Source organism: Clytia hemisphaerica, unplaced genomic scaffold, assembly GCF_902728285.1.
Source record: "Clytia hemisphaerica strain Z4C2 unplaced genomic scaffold, Clytia hemisphaerica genome assembly, whole genome shotgun sequence".
In the NCBI taxonomy this organism is placed as follows: Eukaryota; Metazoa; Cnidaria; class Hydrozoa; order Leptothecata; family Clytiidae; genus Clytia; species Clytia hemisphaerica.
In genome coordinates, this window is record NW_027103650.1 from 425,223 (window position 1) to 447,162 (window position 21,940).

The following is a 21,940-nucleotide window of genomic DNA, read 5'->3' on the forward strand; positions in this document are numbered from 1 at the left end:
AGTCATAGTGAATGGTAAAGATTGGGCTGGATAAAAATGAGAAAAAGGAAACATACAGATGATAAATGGCTTATATATATAAGAAGGTCAATGTCTTTTAAAAGATCCATTTGCTACATCCTATATAAAAAGCAAATCGTCATGGGGACGAGGTTGACGAAGAGATTTCATTTCTTGAAATATAAGACAAAAGAAGCAAGGAGGGAACAAAAGAAGTAAAATAATAATTACATTTATACACCAATTAAACATTAATAAATTAATTCATAATACCAAATAAAACTTGACTTACAAAACATATATAAGTGAACTTAAAAAAACTTAAAAAGGATGATTTAAAAAAAATGAAGCAAAAAATACTCTACTAGGATAGAATAGTTCCCCAGGGAGGGGCAATAGAATTAAGACGAAAAATAGGGTCTCAAAATTGAACCCACACAGAGAAAAATCGACAGTTATAAAGGCACTGGATTTGAATTCTTTTTTCTAATATTTTTAGCAAAAGAAACAAAAGACCCTGTACGCAAGCGTACGCAAATAGCTATACCCCCTGGTAAGTACGTAGGTACTTTTTCATTCATTGCCCCCCCCTCGGTTGAAGAAGATTTCGAATTCAAATCGTTTGGTTCGGACCTTTATTTCATACATGAAATTCAATGTTTATCAAGAAACTTTTTCTTTGATGCGCATAAGAAGCGTAACAGTCGACAAAAAACAAGCAAAAAAGGGCTATGAAATCAGTTTAACAAGACCCTAAATTACAAACAATTCTGTTATATGCGAGTGATCTGAAAAAATTAACTCCTCCATTTTCCCTGAGTTATCGAAACTTTGATGTCTGAACCCCGAATGATCACGTAGCTAGCTAAAAAAATCACTCCATGTGTTTGGGGTGTGGTATTTCACCAGCTTTTTCCATCTCGTCAAAAGTTTCCAACAATAATTTCAAAGCGTCTGGTTCCTGTGAAAATAAATGCTTCAAACATTTCAAAATATCCACCCTCAATGTACCGCCCACAAAATGTGGCATCTCTCCAGGTAGAAGATCACCTTCAGCCTCGATGGCGGTTCCAAAGTCCTCATAAACAACAAATCCAAATTTTTTCCTTACTCTTGGAGTCATGTCTTTATAAAAACCTCTCATTTTATCGTCGGGACGCACAGTAATCATGCGAGTTAACTTGTTAGGAATCAACGAACCGATTTCTGAATGACGTGTTTTCGTTTCCATGTCGTATTTTTTCCCAATCAAAAGCCGACATGTCGGAAAATGATACAATACCTGGAAATAAATGAGTATTATGAAATAAAAAGGTCTGTATTTAAAGAAAACTGGGCAATTTGACCACTTTTTTAGTGAAGTAAAACGAATTCTGTCCATCATATTTATTTCGTGAAAAGCAATGATAATTGGTAAAAATTTGTGTTGTATTTTGCGGCTAAACAACCGACGATCGGCTAATTTGAACATAACCTTGACTGGTAGCCTGTTGTTGAACGTGTGCACCATCCGGTGTTCCTAAAGATTCATGATAGTCATTATGTAATGTTTTCTAAGGACACTGGATTTGGTCAGTAGTGGCAATTCTCTCTAGCTCAAATTTGCCACAACTGGCAAAAGCCGGGGTCCGTAGAAAATATTATGTCATTATGATTAATATAATGAATTTTTATTAGGGACACCGGATGGTTCACACACGTTTCCTTAGAAAACATTACGTCGTGAATATAATGAATAAAAGTACGGAATTCCGTGATAAAAGCTAATTCCCATGACTTTTGCAATACTGACCTTTCGAAGTAGCTTCAGGGTATGTTCTACAAATGCTTCGAGCCATCAACACATAAAAGTCAATCCCTTCTTTTTTCCAAGCATCTGTTTGATGCTCCTAGACAATACAGAAAATGAAATTCAGTCATTAAAGAGGAGCATACATCAGTTAAGGCTGGTCTCCAATTTCACGCGAAATGGGTGACAATTTTTTTATCAAATTTTTTTGCCTCAAGAAAAGATTACGTCATAAAAGAGTTTCGCGCGAACAATTTTGACCAATGGAATTGCTTCATTTTTCAACCGATCAATGACCTTACAAAAGCGTTAAAAAGTTTTCGCTCATTTTGCTCGAAAGTGGAGACTGAACTTTAAATGCATAAATTTAACTGCTACCGACGTCTCGCCCAAAACACTCGTCCATTTAGTCCCTTTTTTCTAATTTTTAGCCTAAGTGTCATTTCTTTTAAGAGTTATATGTAGGTATGTCTAGCATTACCAATAAACCACGAAAGGTGATTAAGCTAAATATTCAATTAATTGCAAATCAATCTTTTTAACGTGATGAGATTTGCCAAAACTATTGCTAACCCAGTTCCACATTATTTTTATGTTTTTTTTGTTGAACTTCAAGTCCCTCTCAGAAAATATCTTTGTCCCAGACTTGCCCTTGAAACGTTTCTCTCTTTTCTACTTCTTGTTCAACTCCCAAAAAGAAAAAGAAGGGAGGAAGCTCGACCCGACGACCCGTTGGGTTTCTCTTGATAAATACAATGGTTGATGAGAATCTGAATATTGAAAGTTTTTGCAACTTGGCAATGAAAAAGAAACGTTAAATGTATTCATATCTTATATTTTTTGGCGAGAGAGGGTTATTCAGAGAATTTGACGCAAGTCTATCTCAGACCTCTCAGTCAAGAAAGATCTGTGTCATATTCAACCGAGAAATAGGAATAGTACAATACCTCTATTTACGTATAAGTCGAATAACGAAAGAAAGCCAGAAAAACAAGAGGAGTGTCATTTTAAGGTCAAGTTTACCAAGGGTCAAAATGGATCAAACCTTGTCAGGATATTTTGATTCTGGTCCGTAATATTCATAAACGAATTGCATTGGTGAGCCATCTTTGGTCTTGAGGTTTGGGTCGATGACCATTATACCACAAAACCAATTTGTTATCAAGCGACGCATTGATGTTTTGTTCCACTCCAATGAAAACCATTTGTAACGCCTTTCTGCTTCTTCAAGCCTAATAATGAAAGATAAAACCATGAGTCGTTTCAACGTCCACGCAACGCTTTAAATGTTTGCAATGTTTTTTATGGACATTAGATTTGTGAATTTCAGTCTCCTTTTTCTGGTTCTAATTATTTTTTATATAAGCATATTGTTTAAAGGTATACTGTGGCTTAAATTTGCAGAAAAAATGCTTAGCGTAGCTCAAAACTAGGAAAATTCATCATTCAAATTTTGTTTTGAAAATGTTATCAATGATACAGGGAGATAGACGAAACAATGATCCTTAAAGGTTATATTTTTACATAAGTATTCCCGTTTCATATCAGACACATATTTCATATCAGGACAGTGTCTGCCTTTTGTTATATTATGCTGATATAAGCAAAAAATGTTTTGTTTTTCCTCTTTCTGACCAATCTTGCTCCACATCCGTGTCAATCCAATGTGAAAAAGCTTGTAAATTGAAATTGATGAGTAAGTAAACGATATCACTCTTGTTTAAAAACAAAACTTTTAAGTGTTTTGACTATCAGAGTGGATGAGTTCATAATAAGGGAAAAATGAAAATCAGCCAAAATTAACGTGTTTTGAAAAAACATAATTTGAGGCTGAAAATGAAGATTTGCTAAGCATAATAAGTCTCAGCCCGAATTTCCCGTACATGGTGGCCACAGAATTATTTTTTTCAAATTCCAGGACTTTCAAGGACTTTCAAGGACAAATTTCGACTTTTTCCAGGACTTTAGATCATCAAATTCCAGGATATTTCAGGACAAAATAGCATTTAACAGAAAAAATCAAGGATTTTCCAGGATAAAAAAATAAAATATTACTATCTCAGCAAGGAAAATGAATGCAACTACAGTCAAGATTTTTCCAATTTTAGAATGCGAAACGAAAAAGTCGATTGAAAAAAAAATATATTCAAAGAATTTAGAATATCCAGGACATTCCAGGACATTTTGAAAAATTACAAGAAATCCCAGGAGTTTCAAGGACTTTCCAGGAGAAAACATTAATTCCAGGATATTCCAGGAATTTCCAGGAGCGTGGCCACCATGCCGTACGCTTGTAAAGAAAAAAAAGAGTGTAGTGGTAAACATTGAAAAGATTTATGGAGAGGCCGAGCCAAAAAAATAAAGCCTGTTTCCGAGGTACGTTAACATCACAAACCTTCTAACTCTTTCATCAACAGCATTCTTATAAAACTTCAAATCATTGTCCGTAGGTTCTTTGGGCATGTCAATAGTTGCCACAGCAACGACCCAAATCAATTGTTCCACATCATCCATCTCTTCAATGAAGGTCGGTAAATTCTTAATATTCTTAATGCCATTTACTAAGCCCTTTTGCACTTCTGTCATTTGATATTTTTGAAATAATTCTTCCATGGTTCAAAATCTTTCTTTCACAATATTCTATCGTTATTTTTTGTTGCTGGAAAATAAGAGAAAATAGAAGACAAATACAACTGTACAGTTCAAATCCATTGTTCTGCCAAAGATTGATTATTGAGACAGTTTTATGAGAAACACAGTAGAGTTTTCGTAACCCGACATAAGTAGTAGTAAGTCTGCGACTGCAGTCGGAGGCGACCCGAAGGCTCCTCTTTTGATGCTGCGAGTTGAGGTGATTAAAACTAACGGAAACTGTAACACATTTTCTACGTTTACGTGTTTTTTTAAGATTCGAAAAATATATTCGTATTAATAAGGTCCTCTATCCAAAAACCCCTCTTTTAATAATATACAGCTCTAGAAACACGAAAAAAAAATTGAAACAGATAGTTTACTGCACTTTTTTATCAATTTGATGTCAAAAGTTTATAATATCAGAAAAGTAAATAAAGCGTTTAGCCGTTAATCCAAACTTTGAAAATACTTTGAAAAGTATAAAAAAAGTCGAGGTATATTAAAAGTAAGAAATACTCCATAGTACAAGGCATAAGTCGCCGGATTTAATATATGGGCTGTTTGCATGGAAATCGTCACAATGTCACAAATGAGCATACAAATTGTTTACGCCAGCATAAACGTCAGAACTCTAAATCATTTTCTATTTTGATGGTCGGATTTCTCGCAAAAGAATCTCGAGATTATCTTCTCCATTCCAAGAACGACTTTTAGAAAGGACGTTTTAAACAGGAGAGGATGGATTCACACAAACAGACTCTCAAGCACCTCCTCCAGTTTGCGATAGATGTCTAATGACGTCAACCCAATTCCAGCCTCGTTCCCGTTCTCCTTTGTGATTGGTTCGTTCGGTGATCCTCCTCTTCTGTGCTTTCGTTAATTGCTCTTTCCTCTGTTTTTCAACTTTCACCGGTTGATCGCTTTCATCGCGTTCTGGTTTCTCCACTTGTTGACGCTGATTGGAAAGATTACAGAGCAGGATTATAAAATTACAAGCCAACTAATATATTTTCAGTACACAGAGACCAAGTATCTACGGTTGATTTCAAAATTCATTGCCGTAGAGTGTCTGTGATCATTGTCTTTTCTCATTTGAGATTTTTCTATGCGATGGAGTGTTGGTGAGAGAGGGGAGACGACGAGAGAAGTGTTGCTATTTATAAATTATACTTCATCGCAGAGGTCTCTGTACGGAATGTTCTTATTAAGCGCACAGAGTGTACTACGGAGCGATAAACGTGATATTAGTTACTCTGGTAATTAAGTTACTCCATTGTAATGGTGCAATATTCAGCAGATATTGCATGTCCTTTCATTAGATATTCCGATTTATTAACTCAGGGTGAGCGATATTCAAAGAAGCAAAGCGTGTAATAATACATTCTACCTAATAAATTCTAACATCTAACGGATGTGATATTGGGCTTTTCCAGAAAAAAATTGAATACGGGGGTGGAGGATATAACATTTTTTGGAAATTTACTCCCGGAAATGTGACTTTTGACCACCGGACAAGCATCAGTTGACCCCCTGGACATTCAAAATTACCCCCAAACAGAGCTAGTTTACCCTCCTATGTAAGAAATTTTCTGGAAGATGAAAAAGGTTGACAGGTATATAATAATTGTCAATGTTACTCACAACCGTGTAATATCACATCAGTTATTGCACAGCCCACTTTATTATTACATAATGCAATACAATGAGACTTAACTTATTCGGTAAACTATGCACAATAATAGCCCTGCTTATGTAGATCTTGAATACGGACTTGAAGAATTACAAAGACGGAGCGGCAAAACGAAAACCACATCATGCTGTGGTCTAAAACAAACAATTACCTTCTCCATCTCTGGGATTCGATTAATGAAGTCGTCAGCATTTTCGTTCATCCAATCAAACAAAGAGTACGTCATCGCACAATCAAGAAAATCTTGCCCTTGCTCCAGGATTTTCTCACGTACTTCATTCTTGAAGTCTGGCGGCAAGTACTTGTTATGGAACAAATCTGTCATGATAAAAATAACAAAATAAAAATCACGAAAACCAAAGATTTGATAAAACTTGAAGATTTAGAGGAATATCGGTCTTACCCGAATGAGGCCGAGGCCAATGAACTCCCAGTGAAAAGGAATGATAAGAAATATCCTAGCTTGCGGACAATGAAAGATGCAATTTCTGATTACTCATCGATTATAGATGACGAATTAAAAGCATATCTGCAATTTGAGCTTTACTTTATTATTATTACTAAGCTCATTTTACGTCAATTGATACTTTAGATCATCAGCCTGCATCAGCCGGTTTTTAGAGAGTGGTTCACAAAATGATAAAAATCATAGTTTCTACCCCCCCCCCCCCGGGTTGCCAGTTAAGAGGGGGGTCTTCTTACCTAAGAGGGGGGGTCTTCTTAGATAAGGGGGATCTTCCTTAAATTAGGCAAAATTTCAATTTTTTTCTTTTCCAATAAAGTTTGCGTGCGGCAGGGGGGGGGAGGGGTGTGAAACTTTAAATTAATTTCCTAAAGGGGGGGTAAGCACTTAAGGGGGGTCCTCTTACCTAAGGGGGGGTCTTGGATGCTAATCAAAAATAGTGTGACATTGTAAAAAATGCTCAAAATCAACTCAGATATGATTAAAAAAAAAATTTTGTTATTTGAGTCAAAATTGTGGCTGCTGTTTAAAAATTCTAGTTTTTTTTAAAGTGTAAGCCACACGATATTGAAAAGTGATCTCTGAACGAGACCTTCTAGACTTGAAAGAAGAAAGGCTGAATTTTCCAAAAAGTGTTAAATGTACATACTTTTGCGTTGTTAAATGTACTTTTTTGTGGCTTTTTTGTCAGCCACATATTTTACTCACACTTCATGCTTTAATATATTTAAGTAGAGGAAGCCACAAAATTTTGTTCTTTTTGCAACAGGTAGATAAATTATTCAGCTTAACCATGGATGTATTTTGACATGTAAGCCACATGATGGCCTCATTCTATGAGCAAAATAGTGGATGACATAAAAAATGTCACAAAACGGGGGTTAATTTTTGATTAGCATCCTTGACCCCTCTAGAAACTATGAAAATGATTTGGAAATTACCTAAGCTGACATTTGGAAGAACAGAGGGGTATGTTTCCGGCCACGAGATTTCAACGAGGATGGACTTATTGTCTTCAGTGCCATATTTGTATTGAAAACATTTGGTGTTGATTTCATTGAATTTCTCATCTCCTTCGTAGATGCTTCTCAAAACTTCCAGCTCTTCTTCTTGTTCTTCTTCGAAATTTGACATTGTGGGGGAGAGTGTGTTGGTGCTCTCTGGTGTGTTTGGTGGTTTTGGTAAATTGGTTTTATTCGCCGGGTTTTTTTTGTGAATCCTTTTTCTCAGTATTTTGTTGTTGTATTATTTAATTGTCATCATTTCTTTTTTTTCTGTCATGAAAATATCAAAATGGAAACAAAATTAAAAATCAGCTTACAACGAACTTTATAAGGAGTGATGACCGAATGGTCAGTGCCTGAAATCAGGGCTAAACGGTCAGAATTCCACATAAGAAGGAGTTCTTATGTCTTGTCAAGTTCAGATACCTTAAGTGGATAAATTTTCGCGTGGACTAATTTTCGCGAGACGAGAATTTAAATTTCGCGAAAAGGGCCAAAATTCGCGAAAACCGCGAAAATTAATCCACGCGAAAATTTATCCACTTAAAGTAGCTGAGCTGGCTGGTCGAAAACGATTGAAAAACTGCCTAAAAGTCCTAGATTATTGGGCTATCCACGTTAAATATTGAATACAATATATAATCTTCAATTTTAATGAATTGAAAATTGACATTATTTAATCTTATCATGGCCAACCCATAAGTTACCTTAATCAACTCCTATTTTGCAAAACAGATCTGTTGTTTTTTTTTCAGCCTTGAGGACCCTTGTCAAAACCATTTTTGAATTTCAGAATTTTTTATTCATCTATAAAAACAGACAAAAAACGTATTTCATATTCTAAAAACATTTTATGATATTAAAATATATATAAAATAGGAATAATTAATTATGGGCAATAAATATAAAATATCAAAGTATTTCGTAAACACAAAATCCACCATTACAATCAACTACAACTAAACCCAACTAGAATAAATTTAATTTCAAAAGTTTGATCTCAATTCTGCTGTGAAAGAAAGCTCATTTTACCAATTATGAAGAAAATCGAAAACAATCATCTGAAAAAGCTCAAAATCGAAAGGACTCTAGAAAAACATTTTTAACCAAGTTTCAAAAAAAAATGTGGTCAAACCTTTGTGATGTCAAGAGGAAAATAAATTATTGCTAACAATTCATTCAAATAAGACATCACTGCTTCATTCTTCTTTTTAGATTTTGTAAATTAGGTTTTCTTTTACCTTTGGAACCAGCTCGATCAAGAAATGATTTCAGCATTGATAATCTTACCAAAGGTGCAATAGAAGGTCGGCCATGCGCGCATTGAAAGGGTAGCTGGCATTGTGACAACTCGTTTATTATTTTGATGCAAGTTTCATGCTCAAGTGGGTCCCCAAATTTAATAGCACCATGGCAAGCGTAAGATGCTAAAACCTTAAATATAACTGGTGACACTATACTACATTTACTGGCGCACGTTCTCATCATTTTACTTTGCTCAAGTATGTATTCTTTCAGGAGATTCACATTGATGGATGTACCTCTAGCTTTAGATTGCGGTTGACACACATTGACAAAGATGGATGGTACGGAGGAGACCAGTACTCTATAAGAATGACTAAGATCTGTATTGGAGTGGTTTTTGGTCTTCATAGTGGTGAAATAGATACCAGCTTTGTGGAACTCTGTGCTGAAATGAAGAAGCTGGTCAATATTGCTATCAGTGAAAAACATTTCAGCGGGTGGAGAGAGTGAACATATTTGCGATTTCAAATTCTGTCGACATGTCTCTGGTTCATAATATCCAATTTGTTTTAGAAGTTTTTCTAATCGAACTCTCTCGTGTGCTGCATGCTGGTCCATCAAAACAAGAATTTTTTCACCAGCCTCAGCATCATCTGGCAATAAACACGCTATAAATCTATTGTCAACTTGACCTATCACTTTAGCACCAAGCAGCATTTCTTTATTGAATCGAAAAGAGCTGTATATTCTGTCAAAATTATTTCTTGATAAGACTTTGGTCGAAGTTGCACTTGGAAGTCTCTGGTCTGATGTACCGAGAATTGGGTTCTCCCAATCAATTTTAGATGAATTTACAGGAGCTGTAGTTCCTGGTCTATATTTGATTAATTTGTTTTGGCTAATGTCAGCAGAGTTGTTAACTGAATCAAAATGTTTGATGTGTTCTATACAATTGACATTGCTAAGGGTTTTCGATTTTCTAAAAACAGACCATGTAGATTCTGTTTCTTTTACTGATAAATCAGATCTGGTGGAGGTGTCATTGTGCAAGCTTTGTCTTTTTATAAAAGACTGCATTAAAGTGTCATGTATTGAAATCTTGGAAGTTTGGGGAGTCTTGTCTGCAGAGTCTGGTTGATGGGTCCGATAAGCTTTTTGTGAGCAGGTTGATGGTAAAATGGTTGAGTGGTTAACATTAACAAATTTTCCAATTTTGCTATTGAAACAACTATTTGGTGTAGAAGTCTTTCGTTTTATGGATGTATCTGATGAGGGTGTAGAATGTGATGGATTCATAATGCACAGTAAACCAGCACCAAAAACAAAACAGGGATGATTAAATCAAAAGATCTATTTTAAAAACATAATATATAAACCCATGGTGATACAAGATATAGCAACCAACCAGTGTAGACGAATACCAATAACAGAAGCTTTGTAAAAGACACCCCACAAGCCTTTCTTTTCGGTTAAGAAAAATTGTTTAAGTTTTGGTACTCTTCTAACGTACGCACATGTGCAAATCAACAACAATCCAAGGACAATAACACCGTCAAATGAATATGCGTTGGTCATTTTGAATCATTTGCTTTTTTTAAATTTTATCATCCACTGAAAAATATCAAGAAACTTATTACCAATAAAACATTCCAAAATGTTCAGTGCACCACTACCCTAAGTTTGTCTAATGTTTGGCAACCCTTTCTTTTTTCTATCAACCTTTTTTACAGATAGGAAGAAATAGGAAGTCAATGACTGGGACTAAATTCTTTACTTAGCGGTTAAAGAGAAAAACAATCATTTTTAGATCAGTAATTCTGCCCATCTTTTCTTTTTCTATTTTACTTATCTCTGAAGAAGGATAAGACGGGATTGATGAAATAAAACCAACTTATGCCATAGTTTCCTGTCCCCCTTATTTCTGCTGGGGATTTTTCTTGGAAAAATTTTTGCAAAAGATAGTGGAAAGAAAAAATGAAAAATGTGGGGGGGGGTCTGCAATAGGGGTGAACATTTTAACGTTAGGAGGAAATGTACTTTGTACAAAATTTTGATACTTTTTTTTGGGGAATTCTACAAAAGGGGGACAAAGAATGTTTTCATTTTCTGGGGGGGAGGGGGTTCTATGCACCACCAAAATTCGAAATCCAAGCTTAGAGATTGTACTCTTTCTGTATATAAATGGTGCAAAACTATTCAATGCAATGCCAAAGAGTGAAAGAAAATTAAAAAAAAAACACTTCAACTGAAAAATTTAAAAATGCCCTTGACACTCATATAAAGTCGATCCTGGATGAACTCCAAATTCATGGATATACTGGGTGCAGGAAAGATAATTCAAATTCAATACTTGACATGAAAAATATCTGCTGAGATTCTTTTCTCTCGACAGATTGATCAAACAGAGGCACGCGGTTCACCAAAATCTAACCTGAGCACTTTGCTCGAACACCAACACAAGACACAAGTAACACAAGTAAGTAATATGAGGAAGACAAGACACCAAAAACACAATAAGGGTAATAAGGTAATAAGGGTTTTTTTGGGGGGAATCTACAAAAGGGGGACAAAGAATGTTTTCGTTTTCTGGGGGGGTTCTATGCACCACCAAAGTCCAAAATCCAAGCTTAGATAGCGATAGCACAGTTGGGAGAGCAATTGCCCGGCAAGCGAGAGGTCGTGGGTTCAATCCCCACTCGATTCGTTACCTTTGAGAAAACTGGGAAGTACATTAGTGCAGGATCCGTTGATTCATTACCCAAGCTTAGAGATTGTACTCTTTCTGTATATACAAAGTGCAAAACTATTTAATGCAATGCCAATGAACAAAAAAAACTTTAAAAAAAACTTCAACTGAAAAATTTAAAAATGCCCTTGACACTCACTTAAAGTCGATCCCGGATGAACTCCAAATTCATGGATATACTGGGTGCAGGAGAGCTAATTCAAATTCAATACTTGACATGAATTGAAAAATATCTGCTGAGATTCTTTGCTCTTGACAGATTGATCAAATAGAGGCGCGGTTCACCAAAATCTAACCTGAGCACTTTGCTTGAACACCAACACAAGTAACACAAGTAAGTAATATGAGGAAGACAAGACACAAAAAAGGGACAAGAATACCAAAGCGCAAAGGAAAGGATACCTTAACAGAATGGGCCTCAGAGAGGCAACTGAAACTATGAGAAGGAGACTAGAAATGATAGATATTGAAAATTTATTTGAGAAAAGCAGAAAGTGTCAAGGTAGATAACTACTAAAAGAAATTCTCCTTAGAGGTTTGTTTTTGTAAATATGACTTTTTTGGATTAAAAAACATTCGCATAGCTGTCAACTCTCTCGCATGTCAACGTTTTCTTGCGTGGGGAAAAAAATAAACAATAATAAACATAATAAGTATAAGCACACTGTGCTTTTAATCAGCTAAAAATTTTTTTGCGTCTGAAAAACTTTTTCATACTTTCAGTGATGATTGACCAAACTGTTACAATGAAAATTATCCAGCGCATTTTTTATCTTCTTAAACCTTCTTCATTTTCAATGAAGCACTCACAGTTTTACTGAAGGTAAGCACATAAGATATTTTTATAATTAACGATATTCATTGAAACATGCTTTGTTGTGCGCTGCGGTGGAGTGCATGATGTAACTTGCGCGTCAACTAACTCGCTTCTGTTGGAAGATAATAATTAGGTATTTTGGTGTTACCACCCTCGAAGCAGCGGACAACTTTGTCTTTCCGCAACTCTTTCCACCATTTTATGGCCTTAACAATAGATCCAAAAGGGGCCATACTCTTAGGTTCCAAATAAACGGGGGGGGGGTTCGAATAAACGAGGGGTTGGAAAATTTTCTAGATTTTAATAAACGGGGGGGGGGGGGGGGGGTGCCTAATTGCCGGGGGGGGATTGGAAATTGTACTTCTGAAACCCAAAAATAAGGTAAAAATAGGCTAAAATCAGGCTATTTAGAGCAAAATAAGGGGCCTTCTATTTGAACAGCTGAAAATATTCTTAGAGATTAATAAACGGGGGGGTCCTAATAAGGTGCGGGGGGGTTGGAAAATTTTCGAAAAATTAACAAGCGGGGGGGCCCGTTTATTTGGCACCTAAGAGTTACCGTGAGATTGGGTAACTTGCATCAGTGGAGGCTAACATGCATAGCCCTCAAATGAAAGACCTAGCTGGTCATTAAAATACAAAGTTAAGTCAAAACAAAAATGGTAGACTAGAGCTGCGAGAGGAGCTGCGTAGTTGTATTTTAATGACCAGCCAGGTCTTTCATTTGAGGGCTATGCATGTTAGCCTCCACTGATGCAAGTTACCCAATCTTACGGTATCTTGGAAGATAATTTGTTTTGGTCTCCGGCTTTGGGAAGTAGCAATGTTTTTGGTTGTTTTCAACGGAAAATGATGAGAAACTTAAGTTTACAAGTGTCATTTAGTTTTTGCTGGCTTATAGAATGGCAGGATCCTGGATGGTTTCCCTATCTGACGGGTCACATCTTAGGGCAGGTTTAACATCTTGGGGCAATTGGGTCACATCTTGGGGCAGGTTTTACATCTTGGGGCAGGGGTCACATCTTGGGGCTGTACACTCAGATTGAAAAGAGAGAAGAAAATGTAAAATAGAATTAAAAAAAGAAACACAGGAAAACAAAAACAAGGATAAAACAGGATCAAGCAAATGGCACCAACTTGTCATACTAGAAAGAATTAATGAAAACAGGTGCATCTCACCAAAATGGAATCAGCACGGAAATTTGTCGACTCTGACTGTCTGACTGTTTTTTTGTCCGAAAACAGTCCCACCTAGCCTGGATATCCAAGCTCAAAATTTTAGAAAAAATAAGTTTTACCTCAGCCAGACAAAGTTCTAAAATTATAGAGCTTGGTTCACCTAGAAATCAGGTGAACCCCTGTTGACAGATTTTCCTGCATGAACCCCATGGCTGCAAATAAATATATGCACATAATGACATGCATAATTTCAAGATGGTACCCCAGCAGTGATAAATCAATTTAGAATGGCATCCTTGACCATAAAATATAGACAGTGTGGTGGAAAGTCTGTTAGACAGAAAGTGCAAAGTAAATTTTGGAGAAAATTTTTTTCAAAATATCCAACCCAAAACAGCACTACAAAATTGGCAAACAGAAAAGAAGAATTGAAGCAAAAGAAAGATATACCTTTAGTTCTTTACACGATGCAACCAAGTCATTAAGAAGATTAAAACAAGAATATCTAAGCAAGTAGAGTACCCTGCCCAGTTGGCGACCGAAATTTTTGGATTCAAATTTTTCACTTACTTTTAACTTTTTTGAAAATCCTTTTCAACCAACGGTTAGACAACTTTTAACATGTTCTTCGTGTTTGTTTTGATTTTTTATTTGAGGCGATCTTCTTAGAATAAAAAACTTTCGAAGCGAGCGGTACTAGTGCCCAGTTCCCGACCGACGTACCAGTCTGCGACCGATCGTTAAAAAGAGAAAATCAGTGCTCTACTTGCAGGTAAGGTCATATTAATTTTTTTTTTAGACGTATAAACAATATATTTCCCAGAGCCTCAGTTGACTGGGTCTAAAAACGTGATATACATTATATGTACAGTTAAAATATATATATAGTATTTATAAAATTCACATTTTCGTTTTTGCTTAAAATATATATCATACCGTCAAGAAATAAAATTTATTTGATTTCACATCCTCTGTCTCTATTGTCAAGTTCGTTTAGGTCGCCTAACTTTATGTTTTTGAGGCCACGGGAACCTCTAAACACATACAACCGCAGTTCTAATTAGACTGAACATAATTTTCCTCTTCACCCAGGATGAGGTGCAGGAGAAAGATGTCGAGTGTTTTTCTGAGAGCATCTCAGCAAGCCTCTGGTAGAATCGGGCTGTCTCTCTACTCATGCCGCCATTCGAGGAAAATATCAACGGAGTGAATGTGGCATTTTGACGAAGCACGTCCTTGTTGTATTTCCTCTTCTTTTCTTTCTCCATTGCACGGAATGAGGCTTGAAGAGACTGGTTTCGGTAGCTAGGGGCGAATGGGTAAAATACCCTAACATCAACAAATGCCCTTTGCATTCTCTGCCAGAATCCTCTTGCACTCACATCTGCGCGCATGTCATTATCAGCTGTTTCGTCAATTGGTGGTTCTTTACGAACATCTTTGCATACGGTGGATAAAAGCTCGGCAGTGACATCACGTATCTCGTTGTGACGTAGAGTAATCAGACCACCTACTTTACAGCATAAAGCATGATCAACATGGAAGGCTGCTCCACAGATACATTCGGTTGGTAGACGATTTGGTGGCCACCCATACCTGATGAAGATTGCATCCACAAACTCTCGCTTTGATAGGTTAAATCCCTCACTCTTGAGCGGTAATGCGGAAAGCCATATGGAGGCGTCTGTCTGTCCGATGTCGTTTGCTTTTAAGTCAGCTCTGCTCATAGATTCACGTAGATGGTTGGCTCTGATCTTTAGGTATTGTTTGGTTGTCACGATATCAGGGCTTTCGGGGGGTTGGGCTATGTCGGTTATCTTTTCACATAGCTTCTGTGTCAACGACTTTGATTTGTCATACTCGTGCTTAGCGATTCTGGTAAAGTTGGTAATACCGAGCCCTCCTAGTTTTACCGGTAGGGAGAGTAATTCACGTTCGTTTTCGTTCACTGGTCTTCCATCGAGCAAGGCTGGTATATATTAATTGCAGGTCATATTAATTGATCAGGATCCGTGCAAAGTTGGATCTTTCGGATTCTACTCGTTTTTTTCTAAAACCTTTTTTACACAGTACGGGAAATAGGTCAAGGCAGATAACTACAAAAGAAATTCTCCAGAGGTTTGTTTTTGTATGACTTTTCTGGGTTCAAAGACGTTCGGTCGCCAACTAGACCGGTCGCCAACTGGGCAGGGGACTCTAATTGAAAAGAAAACAACCAGAACATCAAAAATTCCCATGTTTTGATCTTCACACTTCTTCCCTACCATTATTGTTATTTTTATTTGGATGCGTGGTCAAACACCCAAGGGAAAGGGAGATAATTAGATATTCTATTGTTATTTGATTCGAAGAAGAAAAGTCAGGGAGATTTGCAAAGCAGCGTATGCGCCTTGCTGATCGCCCGCGCGGTCCACCTAAATATTTAGGCGAACACTTTCAAGTCGGCTCGCATAATTTCTTATACGCGCGCCACCATTCAGATCTCTGATTCGCTTGGACCAACCAATCAGAATATCCGCATAATCATCCTCAGATGAGAATGCAGACGATCTAGGTAAACCAGACCGTAACATAAGAAACATCAAAATCAAAAAAAGTTTACGGGCTGGATATCCAGGCTAAGTCCCACCACGATCTTTGATGAGTCATATTTTTGTCTGACGGGCGGCCAACCCCAAAGCAAGGCATCTATAAGAAATGGAAAATTCTCCACTGAGAGGAGTCCCTTTGAACTTTTTTTTACAATCACCTAAACTTTTAGCAATTGGTGAGCCAACAAATAATATTTTCAAATTACTTAAAAGAACAACTTGTTCAACAAGTTTATTTTAGAGATAAGCCGTTTAAAATGTATATAAAAACCAAACGGACAACTACCTTTCACAGTCTACACAATAGACAGCTCCAGGCTTTTAGGCCTTCTATAGGCACTGCTATATGCGGCCACTAGTAAGGCGGCTATCTAAAATATGTTCCGTTCGCGTCGCCCGACCGACTCAACTTCAAAACATAAATCCTGAGTCGGACAAGTCGGAAAAATGTCGGAAAAAGTTTTTGATAGCTAAGCACTTCTTTGAATCATCATTCGCTACGAGTTTTTATTTACTTAACACACATTGAGTCCCGTTTGAGTTTTTTCATGTACCCTTATTGAAATTTTCAATTCTAGCTACCATTTTGAAAATTTTGATTTTTTTGGAAAATTGTATAGTTTACTGGCCATAGTTTCAGAATCACCCAAAATCAATTCCTCATTTTGATTTGAGAAAGCATGGTTCTATATCAAAAAACTTTTTAAGTGCAATGCCCAAAAATGTCAAAAACTTCAAATTGGCATAAATCCGCCATTACGGATTTTCAGACCAAAATATTTTGGGATTTTACTCAGTTCATTGTACTTAACAACATATCCAAAAATGAAAAAAATAAAGATTTCAAATAAAAGAGTGTTTAAAACACAGCTGATTGGTTTGGGTTTCGAAACTCTCTATTATTTCATTAAAACCTCAGTGCGCATGCGATTTATTCAAAGAATTTCAATATTCAAAACAAGAGCATCAGTGCTCATAGCCTGAAGAGTAGGAGTTTTACGCTCAAAACAAAGGAAGATATGACGTAGCCTAGACCTTTCACCTGTTACAATAACAAAGTGATAAAATAAACAATTCACATGGTTGGCTGGCTGGCTATTCAGGCAGGCTACTAATGTTTTTTTGCGGGGTGTGAAACACTTTTTTTTTCATCAGACATCACCACTCACTGTCGGACAAGATATATTTTGGAAAACTGGCGCAATTTTTGATTGCATTGTTGGGATTTTTAGCTGCCGGACTTCTGAAGACTCCCTATGAAAACATAGTCAACAAAGAGAGAGGCAGGATAGGACCATCAAAAGATTCAAAGATTTCAAAACGATATGAAACATGAAAGTTACTCTGCTGGATTATAAACTTTTAGAAAAATTTCAGCCCTCAAAGTAAACGGTTTGTGTAATTTACGATGCGCGATCCAACGATTCACGATGCATCTGTGGATGACATCCCCCCTTGAGGGCAACTTTCTCCTTTTTACTTTTGTCCAAAGAGAAATTGTTCGAATTTGAGTAGATACTGCTTCTTTGGTGGTTTCGTAAAGATATCAGCAACATTGTCCCCGGACGGGACATAATCTAACAAAATACTTCCTTCATCATAACATTCCCTAATGAAGTGGTAGCAGATATCTATATGCTTTGCTTTCGTATGCTTCACAGGATTCTTTACGAGTGCTAAGGCACCCTGATTGTCATTTTTGACAATAATTGGTTGCGTTTTTGATTGGAGTAATTCGTTGATCAAACGATTGAGATAAATTGTCTCTTGACAAGTAATTGATATAGCCATGTACTCAGCTTCACACGTTGATAAAGCGACAGACGACTGCTTCTTAGACTTCCAACTGACAGCAGGACCTTCTGGGTTGAGACTAATAGAGTATCCGGTAACGCTTCATGAATCTCTATCATGAATATCTTGTATTTTACATGTACAAAATATAAATTGACGAAAAGATGTTATTGCATTGCAGCGGTAGCAGCAATCTAACGTCACTTTGCTACAAAAGTGCGCATTTTTTGGGTGACCGATAAACCAGTTATCAGACATTTGCTCGTACAATATGGAAATATCGTTCCGGATTTTCCGTATATTTTGTACGGAAAAATCTTGGAATATTGCTCATATTGTTGTACTTGCAGCTGTCCGATAACTATTACACAACAAGAGCTGTGTGGGACAAGACTGTTGTGTCTCTAAAAGTACGTTTTTTGAACTGCCAGTTCAGTTCCAATTCAAATGTAATGAAATTTAAATATTCTTTATATAAAACTTACTAATCAAGCAAATCAAGTTCCTAAAACTCGAAAACACTAATTTGGGGTAACTCTCGGACAGGAATTTTGTATACGATTAGCATCCCCTATACCAAAACATATCAGAGGTGATGTGTGCAGCCTACCCGCCTGTCTCTTACATTCAGATGGTCGTCTTTCTGCCATAGGGGGGGGGGGGGGGTAGACGCTTTTGGTACTTTAATCGTAGAAATTTTAGCGAGACTAATTTTAGCGTATATTAGCGAGTCAGAAAAATCTTGATTTTTTTTGGATTTATTTTTTAGCGAATCACGATTTCAAAAAATTTCGCGTGGATAAATTTTAGCGAATAATTGTATAACATTATTGACTGAATTCGTTTTCTAGCATTTCTTTGCACTGAAACCTTCCTATTGATAAAAATGTATCAAGGCAATGTAACCAGAGATTTGGCGCGGATAAATTTTAGCGATCTGTTGATTCGGCGTGTTTTAGCGAGATTTTTTTAGCGAAAATAGGGAAAACTCGCTAAAACGCTAAAATTAGTCTTGCTAAAATTTCTACGATTAAAGTAGGTGAGTTAGAATAGGTGCGGTTCTTAGAGATTTAACTAAATTTTTTTTGCACTGCAAGTGTCTCATTTTGAGACCCAAATTATTTTTCTTTCCAAACATATGGTAGTTTTTGAATCGAGTGTTTTCTGCTGCTTTACTGTCCCTCATCTTATACCTGGTAGTGGTAGTAGACAGAAAGGCATTCAAACAATGTGTCATATATATCTGGGCTGATATACACGCGTTCTATGGTTTTTGAGCTCTTTTTGAATGTAGGTCGAAACATAAAGATTTGTCCGAAACATAAATAAGCAATTCAACTATATTCGAGTTTCTAAAGCAATGATTATTAACCACCTAAATTAAGGCAACTAGCTTACTTTAGCAAGTATAACTTGGACAATTTAATTTTCATTTTCTCCAATGTGATATACTTTCTTTAATTTACAGTTTATGTCCATCTCAAGATGGTAAAACTACAATCCTAAGTTACAATTCATAAACCCGCAGTTTAAATACATTTTAGCTTATTTATAAGTTATGCTAATTAATATTACAATAAGTGCAGATAATAGTTATTGTTCGTGCTAGGTGTGTGTTTGGATCGGATTGGTTTATAACAACAATGGGATTTCACTGCTTGAATCTTATTGGTTGATATTCTCAAAATAGGGTGCGGTTGTGATAGAATTTTGGTTCTCAGGGGTTCGCAGATGATTTTGAGTTTAATTATAGTGATGATGAGTTTGTTTTAGAATTAAGGCAATCTGTTACTGTCCCTCCTAACTTTGAGATACTTTGCAATAGAAATGCGTGATTTGTTTGCTTTCTTGATCGATGATGATTAGCTGTTGGGTGTTGAGGAACGCCTCAATTCGAAATGCGATCAGTTTGTTTTCTTGATTGAGTTGTTTTGACAATGTTTCACTCCTGAACGTGCGATTTATCCACCTTTTTTATAAAAATCAAGTAATTATTCCACATCCCCCCGCGATATAAAAATGATGTCCTCATCATTGCAAAAGTGGGTGGGGATAGTGCAAGTGCAATTAAATAATATTTAAAGAGACCAAGCCTCATGTGCCAGACACTCTCCTTGATCTCCTTAAATTATAATATTGTTTATCCAATAGTCTTTGCATTATACCAGTAATTTCATTGTCTGTGAGTTTATTAACAATAACATTGCAAGTGTTCGTTTGGTCTGACGAATTAAAAGTAATTCCAATTTCGTTCTCGATTTTCTCAGTTACCATTTGCTGAACTCCGTTTACTCCATTGCTCGGCATATCATTAAAATCATACCCCATAATATCTTCAATTTTAATTTCTACTGTAATGTCATCAAGTTCAATTTTTATATTTTCCATTGTTTTTGTTTAAATAATTACGTTACTTGTTATATATTGTCTTCTTCAAAAAAAAATCATAAGTCAAACATTAATTTCAGAAAGTAACTCCTGACAATACACATCCATCGATCTATCAAATGTCCACATTGGTGCTGCCTTCCCTGTCCTTAAGAAATATTCCCTTTGAACATGGCAGAGATATAGTAATTTTAGTACATCAGGGGTTATGGAGTTCGTCATTTGTGGAAGAATGATTGAGCGTGGAGGACCAGTTGGGTCCTCCGTAACATTGTAAATGTACGTATCTTCCTCGGTGAACGGAATTAATGGTTCCGGCCTCAAGGCCTCTTCCTGTGGCGATAATTCTATTTCTCCGAATAATCGCTCAAGGACGTCGATTTTAAAACCGTCACGGATAATATATCTATCTCCTATTTTGTATTGACTCATGTTGTCTCTAAAGAAATGAAAACGTTATCCCAATTATATTAAAGTTAAAAAAATATCTTAAAGTTCAGTTTCTTTTTCAAGTTTTGATGCCACTTCCCCAAGCAGTTCTTTATCATGAATAAGTTCATAAATCATGTTGGAATTCACTGGGGACTTGGGGCTGTCTGGGTTGAGTGGAGCTGTAGGTCTACACTCATCTATTGGGCAGGTGATTTTCTCGGGCTCCTTTGGTCTATTAAACACAAATCGTTTAAGCAACAAATACCCACAAACACACACAATAAGGATAACATTCCAAGTATTCTTGGTATTCCTCCAAATACACTATTTAAAACATCTGCCCCTCCCTCGTCGACATCTTTAATGGCGGATCCACTGGCTGAAATGGTTTCGGCTAACGCATCTCCCGAACTGGAAATAACGTCTTTCGACATTTCACCAACTCCTTTGGTTACGGATTTTAAGCTTGTTCCCAAGGCAGTGACAATCTTGCTGGTTCCTTCACCTGCCTTTTCTAGCATTGTTTCTATACCGGCTCACTTCCAGCAAATATTCCAGAGTTTGATCGGTCAGATAATTGTTCGATTTGGTCTTGAAGCGTCCGTAAGTCGTTATGCATTTCGGCCATCGTTCCTAATAACGGATACGGTTCGGCACGTTTTGGAGTTCCACAAATATCTGTGCACTGTAACCATACGTATGCTTGAGAGGTGTCATCCATAACTTCGGTGAGAAGGTCGTTGTAGTGAGATTTTCAACCAATCTTGCTTCTCCATCTGCTTTTACCGCGATGGTTGATTGTTCAGTATTAACGATCGTTTCTCGTGGTAATTTGCTGCATTTGATCTCTGGGGAATGGCTGTATACTCTGCGTGACGGTATTTCGACATACTGCGTTGTTTCAGCATCCGGTATATCAAGTGGAAAATACTGGAAGCAAGAGTCATTTACGGTACTTTTTAGGTTTCGCCGATCTAGTTTAATGCATCTATAATGGACTGTCAAGCATTCTCCAACTGCATAAGCATCTCCTGCCGGTTGTGCAACAATATCTCTTCTTCCAAATACCAATTCCGAAACTATATCAGAGAAATGATTGGACAGCCATCGATGGATATGACGAATCTCAATTTGAATAAAGCATGTCCGTTTGGCTTCGATGATCGCT

At 36.6% G+C, this 21,940-nt stretch overlaps 3 protein-coding genes across 4 annotated transcripts; all 3 read right to left on the bottom strand.

The window, feature by feature from the left end:
* Positions 1 to 206: 206 nt before the first annotated feature.
* On the bottom strand, positions 207 to 4,480 carry LOC136803101 (uncharacterized). 2 transcript variants are annotated; one of them, XM_067059852.1, is made up of 5 exons: positions 4,185 to 4,479; positions 2,835 to 3,021; positions 1,793 to 1,889; positions 1,201 to 1,282; positions 207 to 961 (listed from the first exon to the last, which is right to left on the bottom strand). In XM_067059852.1, the coding sequence occupies exons 1-5, from the start codon at positions 4,400 to 4,402 to the stop codon at positions 946 to 948; spliced, it is 600 nt and encodes a 199-aa protein (XP_066915953.1). In that variant the 5' UTR covers positions 4,403 to 4,479; the 3' UTR covers positions 207 to 945. The 2 variants fall into 2 exon arrangements, with proteins under 2 accessions (XP_066915953.1, XP_066915954.1); XM_067059853.1 differs by lacking the exon at positions 1,201 to 1,282 and having other exon boundaries at positions 4,185 to 4,480.
* Positions 4,481 to 4,870: 390 nt separating this feature from the next.
* LOC136803102 (RWD domain-containing protein 4-like) lies at positions 4,871 to 7,852 on the bottom strand. Its single transcript, XM_067059854.1, has 3 exons — positions 7,518 to 7,852; positions 6,265 to 6,431; positions 4,871 to 5,378 (listed from the first exon to the last, which is right to left on the bottom strand). The coding sequence occupies exons 1-3, from the start codon at positions 7,708 to 7,710 to the stop codon at positions 5,184 to 5,186; spliced, it is 555 nt and encodes a 184-aa protein (XP_066915955.1). The 5' UTR covers positions 7,711 to 7,852; the 3' UTR covers positions 4,871 to 5,183.
* A 640-nt stretch (positions 7,853 to 8,492) lies between these two features.
* LOC136803121 (DNA mismatch repair protein Mlh3-like) lies at positions 8,493 to 10,400 on the bottom strand. Its single transcript, XM_067059873.1, has 3 exons — positions 10,247 to 10,400; positions 8,871 to 9,745; positions 8,493 to 8,549 (listed from the first exon to the last, which is right to left on the bottom strand). The coding sequence occupies exons 1-3, from the start codon at positions 10,398 to 10,400 to the stop codon at positions 8,493 to 8,495; spliced, it is 1,086 nt and encodes a 361-aa protein (XP_066915974.1).
* Positions 10,401 to 21,940: the final 11,540 nt, after the last annotated feature.